The following is a 26184-nucleotide window of genomic DNA, read 5'->3' on the forward strand; positions in this document are numbered from 1 at the left end:
CCAAGGGTTAATGATACAGTAATTACCGGTAGGTGACTTAAAGATTTTAAGTGACATGTGAAATGGAAATTAATTTTATGTTTTCAAAACTTATTAAAACTTTTGTATTTTTTATTCAAATTTGCAGGTTTTTACAATGCTTCCAACCGGTTTTCATACATTTGTATGGTTGTGTTACCTAGAGCTTTACTACTGAGTGCAGTGTGCCTGCGGGCTGCTAATGAGCAATTCTGTATTGCTAATCTGCAAATGACTTGTTTCCTTATAAGAAAAAGGTCACCTATGTGCTGAGCTTCGATGAAAGCTCTAGAAAGTAAGGCTGAAGTGGACCTTTAGAAAAATCCAACTCATAAGACATAATGTGAATGTGCTTTCTACATAAAGGAATATATTTTTCATTTCTATTAACTTCAACACTGAATAGTATTGCGGAGGCTATAAGCGCTAACGGAAATCTGTTGCACGACACTCCTTACTCATTCATTTTTGTTGGCGAAGCTTGCGGTTGTTCTTTTGCGTGTTTACATTTTGTTATGTACTCCAAAACACTATGTGGCATATGGGTCATTGACTGGTTCTTTTTCTTTGTGTGGTTTGGGACAGTTTTTCACAGGTGGCACATAATGTGAATATTTAATGAAGAAGTAATATACGAGCTGTCAAAAGCTCTTAATCCAAAATTAAACACAGTAACCCGTTAACGTGTATCGTCTAATCTCGAATGTTACTTTATACTGGGACATTTGACTACACCTGGATGACTAGGCTGTAAAACTAAATACATCAGAGGATAATACTCATTAATATTCCCATATCAAAGGCCAAGGAAGACGTTTTGGATATATTTAAACAGATGGGATGTTGCCATAAATTATCACAAATTGGATTTATGTAATCCTGTAAAGAGCTTTGAATCCGTAGCACAGATAGTTTGCATCTGAATGTGTTTACGACTAAAGTTCAGATGTATCATGGTTCTGTACACCCTACGTTTGGCATGCTGTCGGCCTGATTTTCAATTATGTAGCAATAAGCTTCATAGGGGCGAGAGGCTCGAATAAAGAAAAAGTCCCACCTATTCGATCACGTGTAAGGCATCCTTTGGCTATAATGAGCACACAATGCCTGGTGAATACAAGTTTAGGAACCAATTACGTTGGAATACTAATTTACTGTTATTCTTACTGCAAACATAATCCAGGAAATATAGATTGCTGTCACACTTTAATCATTTTTTGTATACTAATTTCCTGCATATTCTCCTATTTGGCTCGTAATTGTAGTTATAGACCATTTGCTACTCTGCGGATCGTATAAACATAAGCCCTCTATGAGGTGGTTTCCCTTAAAGCACAGATACTTTAAGCCCTTAAGGACAACGGGTTGTCCTTAAACGCATTAGTGACAATGCATTGTGAGCGCGTACATGTACAAGCTTTGTCGTGACGGGGTTAAAGGGCTGACCTACATGCAGTATGCTGCTCTCATTTTTTATATGTTTCTCACATATCTGTATTTGGAAACATTACACTATATTACTGCGTTTTTTTGTTTAAAGCTCAGACCAAAAGCAGTATTTATACATGGAGGAACGGGAAATATTTATATAAACTGACATTCGGTTTTAAGTTATCTTAAAAGTCTTGCTGCAATAATCAATACTATACATCTCTCACTTCTTTATTTGTTTTTCTTATGTCTTAGAGACTTAAATATGTTTTATAATTTCGGATGGGAGTATCACCATTGTTTTGCTTCGGTTACTCAGGGTTGTTCCCTATATTATTATTATATTACCTATTACCTATTTAGGAGGCTTTATTTTTCTTGTATTTGTCCATTTGTGTTCATTAAGCATTCATATTACATCTGATGTATTCGATTTGCTTTATTTCATTCTGGTAAGATTCAGTCCTAACTTGAATCTTAACAGATCACCATTCTTCTAATTGGTTGGTTGGGAGCTCTAACTCACTGTTTTGGGGCCTGATGAAGAATCTGGAGATCCCTTTGGTATGATTGAGGCATATCTCCTAAACAGCCAATCAAAAGGTTGGTGCTCATTCATTTTTGGACTGCATCATATCAACTTTCTCAACAGTTCTATCAAATAATTGATAATTGATGATACCATTACTATAATAAGGTATTATATTAAGGTCTGTAAAGTCATTGTTATAAAGATCCCTATAACGTAGTTTAAACCATGGGAGACGGATTCATCTACATGAAGGTGATATTGACGTGGCACGCTCGTAAACACAATGCACTAAGGTCAAGTGCGAAACTATTAAACCTTGTAAAGGAACACGATGTAAAAAATACATACTCTAATTAAAGGAATGCTAAGACTTTGGTCCCCAGTACCCAAAGAGGGCGTATGAAGCAAGCCTGTCTCCACTTTATGGATGAGTTTGGATTTGATTGCTCACCAGCTGCACACGTAAGGACTTACTCGGATTTACGTATGGCTTTGTAATAATTAAGTGAATAACCACTTGAAGTGGTGATTACTCGACATTTGGGAATATGTGATTGAGTAAAAAAATTCATAGAGCTAAGTAACCACCGTGTACTTTACATGGTTTTGCCTGCACACTGACGTTTTTGCTGTTATTTATATTGGGTCTGAAGATTCAGCAAGCAGTGAGGTTATCTATTGCCAGGCTAGATTTAACTGCAGATTTGTCATAATTCTGTGAAGAGCCCTTTTTAAGCATCAGGCTATTAGGAACTTTGTTTCTTTAGCATGAGAACTTCTTAATGGGAGTTACATCAGCTGTAATCCACGTCTCAATTACTGAAAAGTCAGCAATTTATAGCAGGCAATTAGGGCTTAGTCCATCTTTCATAAAGCTGGTTACACATTTTCTTAAGAATTCATTTACATTTAGATACTTTTTTGAATTTAACTAGAAACAAGTGAGAATATTTAATAAATTACTGCACCTAGACCCATATACCTTTTTAATTGCCCTCAGATAACCTTTTGAATCTAATTATTCTAAATCATTATCTGCCTCTACTTTTGAGGCACGCCAGACAATGAACCATTACTCGCCTCTTCATTTCACAACTAAGAATCAGAGAACTAGCGATATCCTACTTCTAAAATTATAGGATCTCTCTAGAACTCCACCTGTGACAATCCCAAAAGGAAAAAAAATATATTTGTCCCTCTGTAAGCGTACGTTTTTCTGCAGAATTTATCTTACAGAGGTTACTATAAATCTTATCTTCTGTTTTATTCTGGTTTTTCCCCTTGGTTCTACTTTTTTCAAATGCTGTTTTGGATCCACTGTAATTTTTAAAAATAATTTTTAAAAAAGGCAATCTTTATTTTAACCCTTTAAGTGCCTGGAGTCGGGACACTTTTTTTGCAGGGGGGGGTGTGCTATTATTTTGCTATAATTATGGTAAGTTAAATTAACAACCTTATAACCAGCTTGAACTTTATCTTGAAGATATGTAATATATATATATATCAGTTTACCCCCAATATTCCGACATGTAATTCTGTATTCCACATATATTTTCTACATTTCCAAACAAATTTAGCAAATTCTTTAAATCAGAGCAGCACAGGGGGCAATTGACCCCCCCTTTCCAGCCCACCCCTTACATTATTTTTTTTCACTCTACTATACAACTAAATCAGCTCAATTATCCAACACAACAGCTAATCAGTTTTATAACGGTCATTATCATAATAATTAAAGCACACTACTAAAGAGGCAAGAGGAATAATAATTTAATCGGAGAAACTAACCAAGCTAACCAAATCCAAACAGTAGTCATACATTAAGAACCTTGTATGAGTCGCTGATAATCAGAAATCATTTAAAATTGCAGGAATCTGTGTGTGAAGTTCCTGTTGTTTCTTGAGAGAATAATAGAACAAATATATAAACTGAGCTGACCATTTTCAGTAGGACTGTTTCTAGAGACAAGCAAAAACAGGACTGAAGACTTGGCTCATTACTGTCCCTTCCTCCTATTCTCCATAAACAAAACGGCTATCATTATTACTAAGCCACAATAAAAGCTGCTAAATATCTGAATAATGCAGATAATGGGATCTTGTATCTGTAGGGACATCTCTCTCCTTGGTATGGCAGGACAGCCTGGAGCAGCATGTGCCATCTTTGCCCCCAGACAGTTGTGATTACCACCTTAGCCCCCAAACAGCTTGTCTGTGCCATCTTTAACCCAAAAAGCATTTGTGCCATATCTGCCACCCAACACCAGGAATATGCTACTTTTGACCTGTCCCATCTTTCCCCCAAACAGCTTGCCTTTGCCACGTTTGCCACTAAGAAGTGCCACCAAACAGCCTGTCTGTGCCATCATTGCAACCAAACAGCTTGTTAGTTTATTGAAACAGCTTTTCAGTGGCCCCCAAATAGCTTGTATGTGCCATTTTTGTCCCCTAACAGCTTGTCAATGCCATCTTTCTCCCCAAAGAGCTTGTCTAACATACATACTCCCTCTCGCACCTCCTTACCTCATCTGCAGCTTTCTCTGTGGTGCTTATACACTGTGAGAGCAGCCTCACTTTTGCCGCGGGGTCACTTAACGTGGTTAGACCAGCCGCTTGTATACAATGTTTGTGTGAGCACCACAAAGGTTAGCTATGTTAACTTGGTGTGCAGGGAGGACAGCTGTAAAGGCACGAGAAGAATGGCAATGGCAGTTGCGACCACTGTTGTTACACCACTGCTTTCTGCTCAGGAGGTGTGATGGAGGGGAAAGGCCTTACTAATACTAACCTATAGTTAATTAATTATGTAGCAGAGCGAGGTAAGAAGAAGAATTTGTTTTATTTACTTAATTTAATCTATATACACATTATACACACTCATATCCGCCAAACATTCTGAGTTCTTAGAAAAGAGGGGCACCAGTAGTACCGTGTGAGCCAATGTGTTTTAAAGGCTAGGAATGTTCAGGGTTATATACAAGAAAAAGCAATACAAAATGTGCGTGATCAGCTAAAACATCCCATCTTGTCTGCTATGGCGATTACTCCACTTTTACCCCTTTGCGCCAGAATTGCTCTTTATACTGCTATATGCACGCTTCTTGAGTGCAGAGCAGCGTATTTGTTTTCTGTTGTGGTAGACGGCTACGAGAATCCCTCGTCTGTCCACAATGCGCTTAGGTGTTGCTATTGAAATCCTATCTACCTGCCTTCTGACGTCTACAACAAAACCATCCCTATAAGAGGGATCAAAGTCAGAGCTGGAAACTAAAAGTGAGCAGAAAATCCCACCTGAGAAAGGCAGACACAGTTCCTCTGCTTCGTGTCACAGGAGAACAAGACATTTTCCGGATAATCCTGTGGATGTGGTAAGAAACTGATATTCTATTTGATCCCTTGTATAAATTACTTACATAATGTTTTACCGCTGTGATTTATTCCCAGTTTGCTCTGGTGTTTCACATTGATATGTCCACAACACACACACACACACACACATATATATATATATCTCCAGATTATGAATGTCCTTTAATAATAAATAGTTTAATAATTTAAAAGGTTCGAGAAAAAAAATTATAATTAAATATCAGTAGCACATTTTGTTAATTGAATCTATGACACACTCTAATAAATATTTTGTTCAGCAAATTGAATACAATTTAAAAAAATATATATTTTAATTTGCTTTTTTTTTAGTTTTTAGCAGATGATGTAACTCACCAAAAAACGCTAAAAAAAAATATTTTGTGTTTCAGATACAAAAGGTCATGGCAGAAGAAAACAAACTTGATGTTTTGTCTTCTTCAGATCAGCAGAACAAAAAAGAAGGGAAGAAATTACATTTGAATTTAATCCGTAACTACCCCCAGAAAAACGCCGAGATCCTGAGCAGTCAGTATGGGTTCAATATCTTCTTGGCTGGGCTGCTGTTGATGTTTGCCTGGGCAATTCACGCCGTCGGGATAACAGACAGAGACCTGCTGTCTTACCTAATCACGCTGATGCTAATTCAGTTGATCTGGATGCTCTGGTACATTTTTGGAAGTTACACCCGGAGGCGATCAATTATAGAGAAAGATACTGATGCTGGAGCAAGATGGTTAAGATGTAAGTGACCTCTTGTCTTTTAATCAAAAGAGTCTGAAAAATAACTAGTATGTTTATTAAGTGACTAGTAGCACTGTGCTTAGTACACCGATTGCAGATATATATATATACTGTATATGCACACACATATATGGTTTCCAACACACTTTAATAGTTATAACCGAACAATAACATATATATATATATATATATATATATACACACATATTTTGGGTTTTTATTTTCACGTTTCATTCTGACGACAGCAGAACAATCTATACCCCATTTTGTAGAGTTTTTTTTTATTACAAATAGAACCCGAATGAATTTTTTATTTTTCTTTTTACTTCACTTTCAGGATCCTATGTGCTAGTTGCTTGCCCGGTTTTTGTTCGGTTATAACTATTAAAGTGTGTTGGAAATCAAGGGCTGCTTCCCTTCTTATTGATGTTTACAATAATAAAAAAATAAAACATAGCATATTTATGTGAATAGCTTACCTTTAGTTTAACTAAAATCCAAACCTTAAAATATTAGCTAAGAAGGCATTCCTTCCTGCCCATACTTTATAATATACATTACATATTTTCCAAAACACATGGTATCTCTTTCATATTCCTTGCAACATCCTGAGGACCACCTCATACTGTCCAGGAGACCTCTTGTAGTTCATAGATCATAATTGGAGTTCCCAAGCATTCAGGGTAAGAAACACTATTCTATCTCCAGCCCTTATCATTACGTAGACACCTAGGTATCTTTTAACAGGTTTACAGATTTAAGGACCTTTTACTTTACTAAGAAGGTGGTAGATAAATGGAATAGCCTACCAGCAGATGTGGTAGAGGCTAATACAGTGAAGGAATGTAAGCCTGCATGGGATGGACATAAAGCGATCATGAACCTAAGACTCAATGCTCAAGGACTGATTAAGGTTCTGAGTCTTTATATCAGGAAAAATGGGTAGACTAGATGGGCTGCATGGTTCTTACCTGCTGCCAAATTCTATGTTCTACGTACAGATCATTGGCATGTTGGGCGCGCACTAAGTTCCCTTCCTGAACCGCACCTAAAGAGGAAAGGCTTTTGGAATGCAAACTTCCAAACTTTCATGTGCAAACAAAGCACACTACTGGTTCATTTCACTAATTCATTCATTCACTCTATCTGGAGGTTAAAGGTCAACATCGTTTGGAATGAGAATACTGTATATGAACGTCGACATAACATTTGTGCAAAATCTTTCTCATATAAAATACCAGAGAAAAAATTTACATTTTTTTTCCGTGAACAATGCGTTATACCCGTCATCATTGTTCGAACATTTTAAAGGAAATATTTGAACTGAGCCAATGTTTGATTTGGTGATTTGCTTCAGAACCTAAAATTGCGTCTTTCAATCAACATTCCTGCAATGAATCTGCTTTTCCGCTTTACACAGAAACATGTAGCAGTTTGTTACAACACGTTAAACCATTTATTGGGTAACTGAATGCTAATATTTATCAGATAATAATTATTTTTTTTCTATTTTCTGGAAGGCGGTATTACGTTGTTTGCGGTGATAACTCTTATTTTGGATTCTTTCAAAATCGGTTATTACATCGGATATTCTGAGTGTTTATCAATAACCGAAGGCATTTTTCCTGTGACACACACCGTTCACACGCTACTACAGGTAAGAATAGGATTATATTCCAAACTTTTTTCATCTCAATTCATACGATTACTGAAAGGATCACACTTTTCACAGGGTACATGGATTTTGCTTGCAGTTTAATTTTTTTTTATTCTTTTATATCTTATATTTCCTGAATTTTGTATTATGCTGCATGGCCGCTTGGCTCCGCTCTATAGCCCAATGAATTACCCCTTTGTTGTTTTTTTTTCTGAAATAAGCCCTTCTCCTGTAATTGGTAGGTATTCCCTATTCCTCCCGCATGCTCCTTTCATTATAAACTCTTCTCTAAGCCTGTTATTACCCTGTACCTGTTCATTGTGTCGCAGACCTCCTTGTATAATCCGGTAAAGTTTTTAAGACATATCGAAGGATTTGCATCACTTAGTGCAAATCACCAGTATTTTTGATCAGTTTCTATAGTTAATTGCTGTGACTAACTGTCCAGAATTGGATTATGTAGACTAGGCTGTTTGCAGGTATCGGGTCTAACCTTTACAGAAATCACACATATTTTATGTTTTTGAAACGGCTGCTTCCCACTACAATTTTATTAATTATTCCACGTATATCTTTATTTTTTATGAATTATTCTTGGTCATTATCTGAGGATGATAGTCAGAAACTGGTAAGCCCAAGGTTGCACGCTCTGTTATTAAATGTTTGACCCAACTTTTAATGTTGGTATATTAGCTATGAGAATTATATTATTGCTTCATGAAATAAGTAATTTATATGCTACCAATTTACATTCACGGATAATGGATCTCACGCCACTGCCTGAACTTAAGTTCAGAGCAGTGTCCGGACGGCAACACTTACCTCTCGGAGAACTTCAGTAAATGGACCTGGACTGTCATGAGAACTGGACATGTTTGTAAATAATGGACTAACATCTCACTATGTGCACTCCCCCGACTGTAGGGTTCATAATTTTAACCAGCAGAACCCTATCAATGGCATTGGCAAGGGAATCTATATAAATGTACACTTGTGCACATGGATCAAAAACTATTCAGACACATTTTCCGGTTAGTTTCTGGTCCATTCGTTTTTGGACAATTCATTTTGTTTCCTACTCTTTTGGTTCGGTCGAAATTAAGAAGGCTTTTTCCATTGGGAACCATACCCTCACTAATACTCTCTTTCATGCTCTCTCCCTCAATGTCTCATTACCTTCTCGGCCAGCCGCTTCAGTGTCCCCACCTCCTTTTCCGCAGCTCTGCTTCCTATCTTGCCTCTTCCTGTTCTTAGATTCTTGGTTTGCTTCTCTCCGCTACCTGATGGGTTATCCTGGCCTCCCGGAGCGCTTCTGTAAAAGGGTGGAGCCTCTGCTACCAATCTCATCCTGAAATATTTTTTGTTAAAAAAGCTAGATATACTCTTAAAGCATTTTTTTATAACAAACTACAACATGAGATATATTGTCTTTGGTATAAGAGTTATTCTGTGCTGTTACCTTTTAACCTGACAGCTGTGAACACACATTCACCAAAACGGGCTGCATGACAAGCCTGTAAAAAAATTGCAGATAGGATCCAGTCAGTGTGTAATGCTATCTTACGGCTTTGTTACTGTAGATACGGCATATATGGAACTGCAAATAATCTGTGGTTTATGGTTTTTTTTGTAACATTTTTTTAAATATTTGCTTTTAAAGGATTGAGCTTTAACCTCGAGTAGCTGAGGACCGTGGCCTTGTCCTCACCAGTCAGCTTCTACCAAATAGGTTCCTCTCTTCCTCTCTTGCCTGTCTTCTCGTGGAGACCACCAGGATATGACATCCTATGACATTGGATGACATTGGTACCTCATATTAGCTAAAATAATAAAATAGAGGTCTCCACTGACCTCCATAACACAACTTTAATCTCCCCAAATGGCCCATTGAGAACTTTGGTGCAGGAGTCCAACCATCCAATAGGATGATATGTCATTTGGCAGGTTTATTTGATTCGCTGACCTGTACAATGAAGGTTTTGGATAAGCAATGGTCCACTAATAGCCTACATGGCCCCCTTGTCTTCCCCCGCATTTGTGCTTTATTTGAAAAACAATCTCGATGTTCTCTAAAAGATAAATACTATACATTTCTTTTTTCCAAAAATATATGCATATTTAAGAACATTTAATACAAATAAAGTATAAAATATGAATTGGCCTAAATTAACATTAAGATATTCAGATTATTTTATATTTTTTAGGTAGCCTTTTATGTTTATGATACTATCAGTCTTCCTTACCACCTTGTGGATAAGTGTATAAGAAGTCTTGCCTGCCTTCCCCTGGGGAGATTGTGTTTCAAGGCCAAAATGAGAAAGCACATAGGTCTGGGTTTGATTACCTGAGAACAATTTAGCAGTGGTTTTTAACTTAAAATTACCATTGTTGTCTATGGGCATTTGGAGATTAAAATAGTGATACATTTATCACAGGTAATATAATCCAGCCCGTAGTTCCTATAAAAGCCAACAAATTTCCGGGAACGTTCACAGTGGGAAAGTAATGTGGTATTTGTCAGTAGAACAGCTAATTAGTGAAAAAGACATAATGCGCTTTAGTATATACTGAGCGGCTGTGGGGGATCCCATTTCAAGACTCTCTGCTCTTCCATGCCCTGGCTTTATGTGGACATCGCAGTTCACATGGAATATTAATTATCTTGGTTAAGCACATGCACAAAAAGTTGGTGTTTTCTGGAATATATGACTTGATATTTTAGAAGAAAAATGTGTCCAAATGTTCCCTATGTTTTAGATTCTCCTATAATCAACACTATACAAACTTAGGGTTATATTACCTCTATGCACCTTAGATGAGTACCATCAAACTGGGCTCCTATAGAAAACTACTAGTGACTTTTTAATTGTCTTTTGTAATAAAAGTTTATCCGAGGAGCAGACTGGTGGATGCTGTGTAATTACTAAACACTTGACTGCTTAAGTCCATAACCGGGGGGCTAAAAATTACCCACCCCAGTACCCCAAATGAAGACACAGGACACATTGGTGGGGTAGGGCTTTTGGCCACAGCTTTATTAGAATAAACATTCCCCAAGCCAGCGGTAAAACACACAACCATTTCTAAAATGACCTGCCAGCTGTTAAGCACTAAGCCCAACAGGCAGATAATTACCCCAACAAGCCAAGAGTCCTAGCCCCGTAGGTGCCAAAAGCTGCCCACGGGACACGCCTCCCCAAGCCCACCAATGAAAGGGGCCCTGACTGCAGCCCTGTGCATGGGCCAGCAGTAATTACCCCCTTCCCTATTGGTCCAGGGGGCCCCTTTTCTAAAGGCTCAATGGAGGTTCTATCTGAATTCTAATCAGACACATGCTCACTTATTTTATAGCACTTACAGTACTTTTTAATTGAACAGTAGAATGGATTATTTTATATATCAACAGTACGGTAAATCATAAATAGGTTAATTAGGTTATATCTTGTCTTGTGTGTCTGAAGAATAGTGTGACCATGTTTTCCTGATTGCTTAGAATAGTCCATCAGATAAGCCGTTACCTGTCTATGTCCGGGCCACCCTGTTTTGAGACCTCCCAGAATTAAATAAAAGCAGTACAGGTGCCCTTCACAACCTGGGTCTGCAGCCGGCATCACCAGGGCAAGCAGTATTTGATACTCAGTAAATATTATCAGTGAAGATTCTAGAACGGGCAACCAGGATTTACTGTGGTAGTAGAGGCGGACCTTTACGTTTCTGCCTGATAGGAATGCATGACATACCTTTATATCTCTCTCCTTTAAGGGTATGTTAAAGGGACAGTATACTGTCCCACACAGCCTCACCAGGAATTACTGGATATTCAAAAATAACCTGCAGTGATTAAAAACACCTGCTGAAGATGCTGCAGCTGTCCATTGTCCATTACCCACATTGTCTATCACTTATAGGAAAGTGATCCTATTAAAGTCAATAGGAGTTCTGTGCATGCACATGGCATGGGAGTTTACATTAACCACCACTGAATTCTCATGCAAGTATGTACTTATGCATGTGTACTTTTGAGCTAAAGATGCATTTAATAACATCTCCAGAAAGGTAAATTGCTGGGGTGTGAGGTAACAGAACAAATGCATACAAAGGAAACATCAGAAGAAAAAAATAAAGCTATCATATGCATTAATGTCTGATGGAGGCTACAAGAACCCTGTTAAGCAGTTTCACTGCTGAGCTTGCTCAGGACTGTATCTTGGACTAGGCTGAATATGCCTAGGGCAGCCCTTTACAGGGGGCGGCATAAAAAGCCACCCCACTCGCCTGCTCGTACACCACTTGAAGAATAATTGACCCTGCCTTATCAATGATGTACGTGACCAGCGCTGCCCACAAAGTTTTTTGAGTCACACGACACCCCAAAATTATTGGGGAGGGACTCCACAAAACCAGTAAGATTCGGCCACATGGAGCCCTGGGGTGAACAAGGCAAAATCAGGGTAAAAAAAGTCATTAGCCAGGTAAGCTGGCAAGCTGTTTGGGGATAAAGTTGGCACCAGGAAGCTGTTTTGGGACAAATAAGGTGCTGGGAAGTTGATTGTGGACAAAGTTGGCACTGTTAAGATTTCAGGGAACAAAGTTGGTACGAGGAAAGTTGATTGTGGCAAAAGTTGGCACTGGGGAGTTGTTTGAGCACAAAGATGGTACTGGGAAGCTGTTTGGGGACAAAGATGGGACTGTTAAGATTTCAGGGAACAAAGTTGGTACTGGGAAGCTGTTTGGGACAAAAATTGTACTAGCAAGTTGATTGTGGACAAAGTTGGCACTGGGAGTTGTTTGAGCACAAATATGGCACTGAGAAGCTGTTTGGGGATACAGATGGCACTGTGAAGCTGTTTTGGGACAAAGATGATACTGTTAAGATTTCAGGGACCAAAGTTGGTACTGGAAAGTTGATTGTGGCAAAAGTTGGCACTGGGGAGTTGTTTGAGCACAAAGACGGTACAGGGAAGCTGTTTGGGGACAAAGATGGCACTATTAAGATTTCAAGGAACAAAGTTGGTACTGGGAAGCTGTTTGGGACAAAGATGGTACTAGGAAGTTGATTGTGGACAAAGTTGGCACTGGGGAGTTGTTTGAGCACAAAGATGGTACTGAGAAGCTGTTTGGGGATACAGATGGCACTGGTAAGCTGTTTTGGGACAAAGATGGCACTGTTAAGATTTTAGAGAATAAAGTTGGTACTGGAAAGCTGTTTGGGGGCAGAAAGGGTACTGGGAAGTTGATTGAGGACAAAGTTGTCACTGGGAAGTTTGAGCACAAACATGGCACTGGGAAGCTGGGGACAAAGATGGCATTATTAAGCTAGCTGAGGACAAAGATGACAAAGAGAAGCTGTTTGGGCATAAAGATGACACTGCTAAGCTGTTTTTCACAAAGATGACACTGTTAAGCTGTTTGAGTATAAGGATGCCAGAGACAAGCTGTTTGGGGACAAAGATGGCACTGAGAACTGTTTTGGGATAAAGATGGCACTAGGAAGTGGTTTGGAGAAAAAGATGACACTGATAATCTATTTGTAGACATAAGCAGCAGTGGCAAGTGACAAACTGTTTGTGGGGAATGATGGCACTTACAGATTACTGTCACCTATGCACAATGCTATGCATAAGATGGATTGAATTTAAACTATGTATGTTTACATACACTGTCTAAACAAGCAAGAATTGAGCCCTTTTTTGGCCTCATCCCCTTGGACTGCTCATGACCTGTGACTATGGCCAGTATTTTGTTTGGAAGAAAAGGTTACAACCCTAATGGCTAAATTTGACACTCCCGCTACCGTGGACTACAGTTTCCATAATGGTCAGTAAGCCATTTAGTATAAAAGATTGGATGTGTTGATATGTAGGCTGGCACTGTATTGAATGTATGGTGCAAACGGTGAATGCGGTTGAAGCCTTGTTGTGGCGTTAATGTTCACGCCATGGACTGACCATATGCTAATTCAAACAATTTGAGTGTATGTGATCTTTTTAGTATAGTTGGCAAAATATACAAGTAGGTTCTAAGTACCCACATTTAATATACAATGAGGGAGAGATGAAGATCCAAGAGGAAAAGGTGGTGGGACCAAAAGGGGAAGTGTTGAGTTTACAGAGGAAGGCCACTGTTTTCTGAGCCATTTCTTGGATCCTTTCTGAGAGGTTTGCCTGAGGGTATGGCCAGTGGTGTGACCATGCTTGTGATTTTACTTGTGACAGTTAAAATGCTTGGCTTAGACAAGAAATAAATGAGTGAAAGAAGAGGGAAGCCGAGAGAGATTGGAGAGAGAATAGAGAGAGTAGAGAAAGGGGAGGACAGAAGAGAGGCGCGGTGATAAAGAAAGGAGAGGAGAAAGAAGAAAGGAGAGACAAATGGGAATGGACAGGAGAGGATGAACTGGATCAAAGAAGCACCGGAGACAATAAAAAGATTTTGTGGCCTGACGTGGTCTCCAGGCAAAACTAGGAGAGTTGTCAGGTATGCATGTGATACCAATACCAATATCAGTGATTTGCATATAATAATAAATGTATATTTGACACAAATACAATACCGGATAAATTAACAATTTGTTCTACTTTGTTCCTAGGTTTATTTTTTATGGTTTCATGCTAAGGATATCATCCAGTCCTTCAAAACTCTTGAAAGGTAAACAGTTATTTTTTTTGGAAATGTAAGTTTTTTTGTTCATTCATGCTAAGGGGGCTTGAAAACTGTTTCAATGATGTATGTCCTGCTAATTACATCCCATCCTGATTTTGCAAACTATTGTTACTGACTCTACTCTTCCACCTAGAGTTCAGATATAGGTAAAAAGGAAAACATTTTAGGATATCTAAACATAACCTATTTACTGAATATGGTAATAGCGAAGTGTCATTTCATTCCTGATCCAACTTCATTCAGACTACACCCCTGACATACCTTGACCCCCAAAACTGCCCCATATAGCTTGCTGGTCTAGGTGGCTATCTAATCTGGTTTCTTAAATGGGCCAAAACAATATCTGAGAATTCTTCAGGTTTGAAGCAGAGTCTCTGGGTGGGACCCTACTTCCCTGGGTCTCTGGGTCAAACTCTTCTGTCAATCTAGGCAGGGAGCTTTTGTCTCCTCCCACCTCACTCCCCGCCCACCAAAGCCTGTCTGTGGCTAGCCCTGTCTCTATGGCCGGTTAACCTGCCCCCCCCCCCAAAAGAAGGGGAGCTCCTGGCAACCTGGGCAGGTGTGGCCAATAGAGATGACTTATGGTTTTCAATCAAAACACATATGAGTTTAAATAAAATAATGATTACAAATTATTCAAAAAGAATCACAAATTCTAATCACTATTTTGTATTAAGTGACTTTGAAGTTGATCTATTATCCATAAATTTGTGGTTGACAAGGTCCACTATATCGCTGTCCCCAAAAAGTATAACACTCCATCTTAATAGAGCGCTGCATTGTTTTTTTCCTTTTCCATATTCTCATACCCTTTTAGTTTGAATACTTCTAATGTGCTCATGCCACTTTACTGCTGCATGCGCATGTATGTATATAACAAGACATATAGACTGTCATACATGTATAGTACACTTTGCTGCCTCTGCAAATACCTCTTATTATTGGATTACACTAGGATCTACGGTAATACCGTATTGGCTCGGATATAGGCCGCCCCCGTATATAGGCCGCACCCTAAAAGTTTGGTGCTTTTTTAAAGAAAAAGTTTTTTTCTTTAAAAAAAGCACCAAAAAACATGCTGCCACTCTGTCCCCCCCCGAGATATGCTGCCACTGTCCTCCCTCCCCGAGATATGCTGCCACTGTCCTCCCTCCCCGAGATATGCTACCACTGTCCTCCCTCCCCGAGATATGCTGCCACTGTCCTCCTCCCCCCCGAGATATGCTACCACTGTCCTCCCTCCCCGAGATATGCTGCCACTGTCCTCCTCCCCCCCGAGATATGCTACCACTGTCCTCCCTCCCCGAGATATGCTGCCACTGTCCTCCCTCCCCGAGATATGCTACCACTGTCCTCCCTCCCCGAGATATGCTGCCACTGTCCTCCCTCCCCGAGATATGCTACCACTGTCCTCCTCTGCCCCCCGCCCCCCCGATTTACCGGAGCAGACTCCCGGGTGTCTTGCGGGGCCGGCGGGGGACATCTACGCAATACGGCACCGGCACCGGAAGTTGTATTGCGTAGATGTCCCCCGCCGGCCCCACAAGACACCTGGGAGTCTGCTCCGGTAAGTCCGGGGGGGGGGGGCGGTCCGCACGATGCGCTTAGACAACCTCCCGTGCCAGCACCTCCCCCCGTGGGAAGTGCTGGCAGGGGAGGCTGTCTGAGCGTATCGGGGAGTAGGATGCAGGTCCCCTGCACCACTGCGGGGGATCTGTATCCTAACCCCGCTGCCTGCCCGGCGCGCTAGACCCCGAATATAGGCCGCACCCTCACTTTAAAGACTTAAAGTGGGGGGAAAAAGTGCGGCCTATATTCGAGCCAATACGGTATATCTTAATTCTAGATACAATATCTTATTATATAATTTTAGATCCTAAAGATTCTAGAGAATGTATTTCGGTGTTGCTTTCCAAAATATTGAATTTTGATGTTGAAAATTGGTTTAGAAGGTATTTCTAACAGACACGTAACATCATTGAAATGTACATGGATGGACCTTGTTCCCCTTACTTGGGCTACTTAAACGTTCATTTATTTTTATGTATTTTTTTTTTTTTTTTTACATTTTTTTACATTTGAATCCCTTGTCCTGTTGCATAGGAGTCAGGGAGAGGTGAATTTGAGCCATTGAGACCATAAGGCTTATATTATTAACATCTGAAAAATCTGGAAAATTACAATTATGCTTATTTGTGTCACTCTACCTAATTGATGCTGACTGCATGCTGGATATTGCGTTCGTCTTGGAATAAAACCATTATGGCCCATGGTCTCTATTAATGCTGCACATCTCCTTTTTAATAAACGTTTGTATATCACGTGTGTTCTAGGTTTGGTTTAATCCATGCTGTGTTCACCAACCTCCTTCTCTGGGCCAATGGCATATTAACTGAATCAAAGCACCAACTGAATGAACACAAGGAAAGGCTGATCACTCTTGGCTTTTCAAATATAACAATGGGTAAGATAATCAGAAGGTGAAACATGCATTTAATAACAAGGGTAGTATCCTATACCACAACTTAAAAGGTTATAGGAAGCTCTCCTGTACTCAAAGTTTGACTGAACAGGTAATTCAGAAGCAGAGCGATGAGTACTTTATATGTATTATTGTTTTTATACACACTTTTATTAATGGTTCTTAAGTGGATCTTGGCATTCCGAGTTCACTGTTTCTACATGTTAACATGATCCTTCTTTGTTATGATCAAAAATGTATCAGTGACCTACAGCAACACTAAGCCAAGTGCATTACAGTGACTCTCAGAAGGTGCAAAACCCGAACACATGCCATCTAGCAGTCATTCCATAGCCTTATCTAGAGCCCTCTAGGAAGAAGGTATCACTCAACATGGTACAGCTCTCTTCCCTTTTCCCTTACATTGCTTAGCTACCAGGGCCGGCCCTACAATGGAACCGACTGGGGCAATTGCCCCAGGCGGCACTTTTGAAGGGGCGGCACTTTGCCGCCCCAAGCGTTTTAGCGGGTTTTTTTTAAGCGGAGGAGAGAGAGAGGGGCGCCGAGTGGTTTTCGCTTACCTTCTCGGCGCCTCTCTCTCCTCTGCGGCGAGTCTCCCTGTTCGGTCTCGGTGCCGGTTTGTAATGCCGAGCGCCGGAAGTGACGTCAATTTCCGGCGCTCAGCATTACAAGCCGGCACCGTGGCAGAGCAGGGAGACTCGCCGCAGGACTGTTTAAAGGTAAGTACCTTTAAACAGGGGGGGGTTAGGGTAGATAATGGCGTCGGCGAAGTTTAAAATGCCGCCCCCCCGGCGTCGGCGGGGGGGGCGGCATTTTAAACTTCGCCCCAGGCGGCATTAAGTCTTGGGCCGGCCCTGTTAGCTACAACACAGAGAAAATATAGCGGGATATAAAGGGATCTGATATCATATTAAGGTGCACTTAGTTTTGGTTTGGTCATGCTAGACTATCAAGAACATAGAACATGACCTTTGTTACTCCTTCACTTGTCCTCCAAGGATTAAGCAAATGTTTAGTATCAACTTGTTGGAAGTACCCAAAGAGAAGAAAAAGACTTGAATGTCCAGTAATTGGAACTTTAGTGTATAAGCAGAGACTTCATGACCCACGAGACCCAGTAGTAAAGCATGGCATGACAGGTATGTTCTGTCAGCATCTCTATGGGCCTCTTGGACAATATAGCTGACACAGGTTCATCCTTCGCAACTTTGTCGTTTTTCAGGGCTGAAAATTCATGTAGTCACTCAATTACAAAAATATTGAATCCTTTCCGGCTAATGGTATTTTAATATTTCCTTTATAGATCTCCATACACCTGAATGCAATTGTACTTCAAGTGTCTGTTCCATATTTTCACAAGGAATATACTACCTTTACCCATTTACAATAGAATATCATATTTTGGCCTCAACAATGCTGTATGTTCTCTGGAAGAATATTGGTCGCAGAGTAAAGCACCATCAGCAACAGAAAATTCACTTTAAGTTCCATGGTATAACAGCTGGCACAATCGTGGGGTTACTTGTGCTTACGACAACCATTGCTGTTCTTGTAGTTTATCTCATCCAAATAGGTCGTTCAAAGAGTAAGAGCGAAATGGCACTTACTATGTTTTATGTATACGCCATCACAGTCTTGACTCTTATGTGCACGGCGGCTGTTATTGGGCTCATCATATACAGACTGGAAAATAAATCAATGGACGGCAGCGAAAGCCCTGCCAAGAAACTGGACTCTGATCTACTAGTTGGTTCATCTTGTGGATCATGGCTCATATCCTGGGGTTCGATTTTAGCAATAATCTCCGCAGAGACACACCCTGGCTACGCATGGTACAACCTGCCTTATTCTATACTCGTAATTATCGAGAAATACATTCAGAACTTATTTATTATCGAATGCATCCATCGAAGAGAAGATGAAACCAGTGAAAAAGCCATTGAGAAGATATTTTCCATGTCCAGCCGAAGCACCTTATCGCTTACACCTTCCTATGAAGTGTTCAGTGAAGCGGTTACTATCTGCAGTGAATTTCCCTACTTGTCAAATTCGCAACTCTCTCTAGGTGAAGGCTGTGTGGAGAATAAGAAGAATCAGGAAAATAATAACTCTATTAGACTCTCACCATCTAGTGTGGCAATCCAGGCTTGCAGATCTACAAAGCTCAACAAGAAAAGAAGAATCCTAAAAAATATTGCAGCGTTCCTCTTCCTTTGTAATATTTCGGTAAGTTTTTTTTACATCATTTTTATCATTTTATCTCTATTTTTTGAGCTTCAAATAATTTTTGTGATATAGATATTAGCATTTAGTCCAAATCATCCAGGAAAAAGCACATTATAATTAATAGTAACATAAACAAAAAATAACATGTTCTTCTAATTTAGACAAACATCTATAAATTCTATTTAATTGATACAAAAACTTCAAAATCATGTTAAAGCATATTTTTGATGATAGTATAAAGCGACTTGGACCATCTGCAAACATAGTCGTTCTGTAGGAATGATAAAATGATGGTGGGTGTCTATGGGTTGGGCTAAATCATAAATGACGATACTTCTTGCTCTTTTATGTGCCAGTAGATACTAATGCTCCGATTTAGTTTGTCGCATCACCTTGTTTGAGATCAGCAAGAGTGGAAAGTTTCTCTCTCCTTGACTGTACCCCATTGATTATTAACCTTTCTAGAGCCAAATGCTACTATCTACTTGATCTACTTATTAAGATGATGACAAATGCATTTAGAAGAAACCAGAGTCTTAGACATTAGAAAGCTTCTCTCTTTGTTAAGAAGGTAACGGATAAGTGGAATAGTTTTCCAACAGGCAGAGGTTAGTGGGGATTTAACCATGCATGATATAGAGATGAGGCTAAAAAGGCTGATCATAAGAGGCCAAAGAACAAGTAAGGCCTAGGGTTCCAGGATTTCGAAAAATTTGGTGGACTTTATGGGGTGAAGCACTTTTATCCGTCATTAACTTTGATGTTTTTGTTCTTTTCTTTCTTCTATAGCTTTGGATCCCGCCTGCATTCGGTTGTCGTCCCCAATATGACAATGGACTGGAGGAAGTTGTGTTTGGTTTTGAACCATGGATTATTGTTGTTAATCTCGCAATGCCTTTCTCAATCTTCTACCGTATGCATTCAGCATCTTCACTTTTTGAAGTTTACTGTAAAACATAGATCACTAAAGGTTCATTAATACATAAAGAAAAATATGGTTTAATTGCAAGTAAGAAATCCATACCAGCCTCAGCCCATGAAACCTTCATGCGTTGCCCCGAACCTATTAATTATACAAAACCTATTAATTATACAAACAGTAGGCTAACATATTGCTAGCCACAGTTATCCTATATAATATGTGATAAAGAAGTGAGTGTTGTACACATTGACTGACAAATGTTCTAGTCACAGAGTAAGTAGTATGCATACTTGAAAAAGCAAATGCAGCCATATAATTGCGCATGTCTGCCTGTACATTCATATGAATACTATGCTTAGACTACCTGCTTTCTAGAGCTGTCATGTATTTGTATAAACTCACATTGAGGACCCACTTTTTCCCCATTTATTATATAACAAATTGGAAGCATTAAAGACTGTACATTTTATTTAATTCTTTCAGTGTGCCAAGGGCCATAGGTCTTTTTGTTTTAAAGATGACACTGTTTCTTCTCCCTTCCTCCTTCTCTTTATCATTCTGTACAGTGGACCATAAGCATTCAGAATCACTGGCTACAGATTCACATTGCATGAGCTGGAGCTGTTCCTGTCCTTCACAGAAGAGATCGCAAAAGATCAAACTTGACTGTGGGTAGAATGCTCAGGCTGATATCTTTAACTATGACAGATCTGAAAGCTAACAACTTACTATTAAATCCTGCTCCTTGGATGAGATTCAGAATACATGCACTGTTTGGGGGACTTGAGTATCGACACTGAGAAGTTTTGATATTAACAAATCTGGAATCCAGTTTCTTCCAATAGGAAATATGTTACTCATGTATTTATCAACATTATCCTCCTTAAAGTGCCTAAATAATGTGATTATAGTATAAATACATGCTCTCCCCTTATACAGCTAAAGATAACATTAAAGCAGTAACCATGGTAACTTGCAGGAAATTCTTAAATTAAAAGTCTGATAAGTTTGACGTATGAGCATTGTATATAGCACCACATCGCTATTCATTCACAAGTCAATTATTATTATTATTATACCTCTAGTGTGTAATTAAGATCATGGGATATCAATGTCCATTCACAGGCTTTAACAATGGTTGAGATGTTCAGAACGTTCTTCCAAGAATACAGGTAGATCAATAAGTGTTTCAGTTCTTAAGGCATCTTAAGACAGGTAAGATTTCCTTGAGAACATTCATTATTTGTGAAGTCTGAGGTTGGGATGCTATGTTGCTTTTAAAGCCTTTGATTTTCTATAAAAATGTAAGTATATAGAAATGGTCCCACCAAAGATCTTATTTGTATTTTTTTAATACAAGCCAAAGTGATCTACCAGTATTACAGTTTTTGTCATCGGCACTGGACTAATTGTGTGTGCTTAATTCATTTATATAGTAAAAATGACTTGTTTTATACTTTTTTTGTTTTTTGTTTTTATAGGCATTGTCTACTATGAAATATTTTAAAATGGTTTAAAATCTACTGCCACCTATGGCAAATGACGCATTCTTTTATTATAATAGTCTAATAAATTGAATACAATTTATTTGGTAATAGTCTATGTTTAGTGTATATAGAGGGGTAAATAAGAGGAAGAAGACATCAAATCATGATAAACCGTGGACACTGTCTGCCACTGCCATTATTGGACTTGTCCTGTTATTTTATTACCTGTGCTGAATGTATGTAAGGGGCTCTGATGGGTAGACGGAATATGAGGTGCTTGGTTCGTTGACATTGTAGACCCTCTCAAAGTGCTGCCTTTGTATCTACTACTTTTTTTCACTGACTGCAAATGTGTATTGCTTATATCATTATGCGGTGTTTCCCATGCTGCTGTACAAGTAGTGGTTAATAGAATCACCCTGTATAAAGGTTTGAATCACAAAGACGTTCCAATCATTTCAGAATTATTAGATGAATAAAGGATGGTGCCCCGAAACCTTAACGTACTGAATAATGAAACACACATTTCATTTGAAAAGTGGTCTGCTCAGTTTGTCATTTTAATTCAAATAATTGTTATTCTGTAATAACAAACAGCATCTAATGGACTAACTATACTATTCTGTAAACAACAATTTCATTATAAGGTTAATGTGAAATATGAAATCGAAGACAATGTACTGTCTAACTTTTTTCTCCTTCTTTTGAGAATGTTGGGCAAGGTAATAAATTGCAAGCTGAGATCACAGAAAATAAGACTGGCTTTTACTAAGTTTATCTGTCTACAATGCATCTCCTGTCTCTAATCGAAGATAATTTGCTTTCTATTGCTGTTTTTTTTAAAATAAACTCTTATCTTTTCTGGACTTCGCCTATTCAGTCTATGGGAAAGATTGCATTGGTTTCCCATTCATAGTGACTAACAAACACTGTTAGCACAAAATGTGGGGCAGTGACAGTCATACCCAAACGGTGGCAGATTGTGAGAATATGTCTTTGAGCCACCGTTCTACGTTCTAGGTTCCACTACCATAACTTTATAAATAGTAGCTCCTCTATGGTGCTTCAGCTGTTTAAAGATATGTGCTGCTCTCTTCTCACCTAGTGCTGGATAATTAGTTACATAGTAAATAAGGTTGAAAAAAAGACACACGTCCATCAAGTTACAACCCTTCTACCTAACCTTCCTACTCTTGATCCCAGGGCCAGCCCAAGACATAATGCCGCCTGGGGCGAAGTTTAAAATGCCGCCCCTCTCCCCTGCCGACGCTAGGGTTCATTATCTACCCTTCCTCTCCCTCCCTCTCTCCCTATTATCTACCCTACCTTTCCCTCCCTCCCAATTATCTACCCTACCCCCCGTTGTACTTCACTTACCTTCTAGCAGTCCTGCGGCGAGTCTCCCTGTTCTGCCACAGTGCGTGCTGCTTTACTGCTGAGCGCCGGAAATGATGTCATATTCCGGCGCTTAGCATTACAAGCCGGCACCGAGACCGAGCTAGAGGGCTCGCAGAGGAGAGAGAGGGGCGCCGAGCGGCTACTGACAACTTGATAAGCGAAAACCACTCGCCGCCCCTCTCTGTCCTCCGCTTAAAAAAAAACAAAAAACAGGCTCTTGGGGCGGCAAAGTGCCACCCCTTCAAAAGTGCCGCCTGGGGCAATTGCCCCACTCTGCTCCATGGTAGGGCCGGCCATGGTTGTGCGGAATGAGACCTTTGGGACGCTCGCCCATAAGGTAGCACAACATTGGGAGACTATACAACCTTTTGGGACATTTTAGGTTTTGTCTTATTTTTTCTGTTGAGAATTTTTGTTATTAACCAAAGAAACCTGTAGAACATTAAAAGGGCACTCCAATCATTCCAGTTATTGCATATGGCAGCTGCATGGACCCTTTACATTTGTGTGTTCTGCAGAACCCCCATATGCTTTTGCCCCTCTCCCCACCTTCCATCTATTTTCCCTTCACAATGTTTGGCCAGATACACCTCCATACATGAGATATATTTACTGCCAGTCAGCTACAATTTCAACGGGACTAATTATACTTGGAGTGTTTTCAGTTGGACCACAGAAAGGAGGGCAGATGCAAAGTTGCAATTTCTACCTCAGGTAAATGCTTTTAAAAGTTTCCTCTCTGAAGCCTTCTTATGAAAGTTTTATTTGATTACTTTAATGTGCAGTCTTCATTAGTAGGGCTGTCAGTGACAGTAAACTGGAATGTGACGCTGGAATTCATGTTACTGAAGCCTGGAGTTCCATATGCTCACCACTTGGTGGCAGTATATACATGAGAACTTCTGAACCTTATCAACAAAAATCCAACGGCTACAGTCCATGTTTATGGTGGTCTTAATGTACAAAACAGGTTACCTGTGAAAACATTAGGTTTTTGTGACCAACAGTATTGGTCAACAGAAATTAAAAATATGATCAGGGGATCCCCAGACATCTGACTTCTGTAAATCCCAACTTGTAAGATTCTAGTTACCTAAACACAGCAATCCAGGTTTGGAGAACTCATTGCGGATATTGTGGCAGAAAATCAGCACTCTTGTGTTCTCTTTAATTTTCTGTTTATTTTTATGCAAATGTACATATATAAATATAGGCATTCATAGAAATGTGGCTTAAAAAAACAACTTAATCGATTTACTCCTTGTTTAGGCATGAATTGATACACACCTGCATATACAATATGTTCTCTCTCTCCTCTCTTCTTCTCTCCTCTCCCCAAAAATACAATATGGACTAATTGCGTTGTCCATATCTTTGAAGCACAATTCAACCATGTTGTATCCTTTCAGCCATTCTGCATAACATACAGAAGTCTTTTACAACTGATGATGTAGAGACATATAATGGGCTTTAGCTACAGTCATATTTCTCCTTATGTACAGAAAATAGAGATCATATGGCTAGCATACAAGACTGTACAAGTATATTCCATGTTACATGGCTGTTATAATGCTTATTATTATTATTATTATTATTATTATTATTATTATTATTTTTAACTGTTTTATATAGTGCCATCATATTCCCTAGCACTGTACAATTGGTAGACAGGGCATAATAAGTAGTATTTAAAACAGCAATTTGACTTACAGAAACATTAGATAAGGAGGGCCCTGCTCAAATGAGCTTACAATATTTTGGGACGTAATTAGACGTGTAAACGGTTAAGATACCTACAGTAAAAAATATATATTTTTAAATTGCTATGTAGAGAGATGGCATGCTTTTTTTTAGTTTTAAGCGTCACTTCCATGGTGTACAAGATTTTGACGTATTTCAAAAATAGATCTTCCTCTCCAAAATATATATTATATAGCTAGATTGTCCAATAAATTCATAACAAAGCGTTCCTTGCAGTTCTTATCTACAGTAAGCACATGATGCTATTCCTGTCCACAGACTCAGAGAATGTGTTTTAGATAGAGGTGACTGACATTTTTATGGCTTTAATTAGAAATAGAAAACTGGAAATAAGGCTGCTTCCTAGATCCAATCTAATTATCAATCTCACTGTAGCTCTTAATTTATTTGGATTGATATGATGGCCACTCGCCACTACTACATTATTATTTAGACTGCTCTAGGAACTTTTACCATAAATGCTGGCTTCTCTTGGAGCCATCAGTAGGGTGTGCTCCACTAAATGCCTTGGTTAAAAAAATCCTGAACGATATTATCTACTGTTCCCCATCTACATCTCCTCTCGCCAACAACTAGTATCTTCTTTTGGTTTCTAGTACCATTTATACACTGACAACATGCTGATGTATGCTTTCTGTCCTGGCCTCTCACCAACTGTCAATCTGAAACTGCATCATGGATGGTATCCTGTTACCTAAAGCTCAACATATCCAAGAATTAGGTACTACTTATTCTCCTGACCCCTCTGTCCACAATTCCTAACATCTTGATCACTATTGACAATGCCATAATCCATCCAACAGACCAAGTTTACTGACTCATTTTGCCTTGTATTCAGTCACTTACTAAATCCATCATCTGAGACATATCTCTCCAACCTGTCCTTTCCTCACACAAGAAAACGTTAAAATATTAACCCCCTCCCTTGTGATATCTCATCTGAATTATTGCAACACAGCTGCCAGGGTAATTTTCCTAACCCACCGCTTCATCTGCTTCCCCACTGTGCCAGTTCCTTCATTGGCTCCCCATACTCTACATAATTAAATTTAAACTTCTGACACTCACCTACAGAATTATATTCCCTGGCCATTCCGTTCAGACAAAAATCAGGGAGGGGGGCATTTTTAATTCATGAAAGAAATTCCTAGCCTGGTGCCCACATTCATTCTCATTCACTCTCTCAAACTCTCATTCACTCTCTCTCACACTCTCTAAATGTTTCCCTACATTCTCAGCCAACCATTTCCACATCTTCTTGTCTTTTATCTTCTCTCTTTTATCTTGTATCTTCGTCCACATATCTGCGGACATAAGCTTCTGTGAACTTCCGCCAAAATGGTGGCGCTTCTGGTGACATCCTCTCGAGGAAGAGGACGTCACCAAAAACGCTTCTATTTTGCACTAAGGTGAACTTCCACCCCAAATATCAGAACTTTTGAAAATTTGCAATTCAAATTAATCCAGATGCACAAGTCTATTGCCTTCCTTATTCTGTTA

The 26184-nt window shown here is 39.3% G+C and overlaps 1 protein-coding gene across 1 annotated transcript; it reads left to right on the forward strand.

The window, feature by feature from the left end:
• The first annotated feature begins 5256 nt into the window (after positions 1 to 5256).
• On the forward strand, positions 5257 to 20196 carry OTOP1 (otopetrin 1). The gene is made up of 7 exons (XM_053458280.1): positions 5257 to 5349; positions 5740 to 6091; positions 7612 to 7748; positions 14335 to 14393; positions 16742 to 16872; positions 18194 to 19116; positions 19906 to 20196. The coding sequence occupies exons 2-7, from the start codon at positions 5752 to 5754 to the stop codon at positions 20074 to 20076; spliced, it is 1761 nt and encodes a 586-aa protein (XP_053314255.1). The 5' UTR covers positions 5257 to 5349; positions 5740 to 5751; the 3' UTR covers positions 20077 to 20196.
• Positions 20197 to 26184: the final 5988 nt, after the last annotated feature.

Source organism: Spea bombifrons, chromosome 1 (assembly GCF_027358695.1).
Source record: "Spea bombifrons isolate aSpeBom1 chromosome 1, aSpeBom1.2.pri, whole genome shotgun sequence".
Lineage (NCBI taxonomy): Eukaryota > Metazoa > Chordata > Amphibia > Anura > Pelobatidae > Spea > Spea bombifrons.

What these genes read in the sequence shown, in the direction of transcription:
- OTOP1 (XM_053458280.1), top strand. Translation starts at nt 5,752, where the DNA reads ATGGCAGAAGAAAACAAACTTGATGTTTTGTCTTCTTCAGATCAGCAG. An exon ending in CCGTTCACACGCTACTACAG is followed by an intron (nt 7,749 to 14,334) that starts GTAAGAATAGGA and finishes CTTTGTTCCTAG; the next exon opens with GTTTATTTTTTATGGTTTCA. An exon ending in TCCTTCAAAACTCTTGAAAG is followed by an intron (nt 14,394 to 16,741) that starts GTAAACAGTTAT and finishes CGTGTGTTCTAG; the next exon opens with GTTTGGTTTAATCCATGCTG.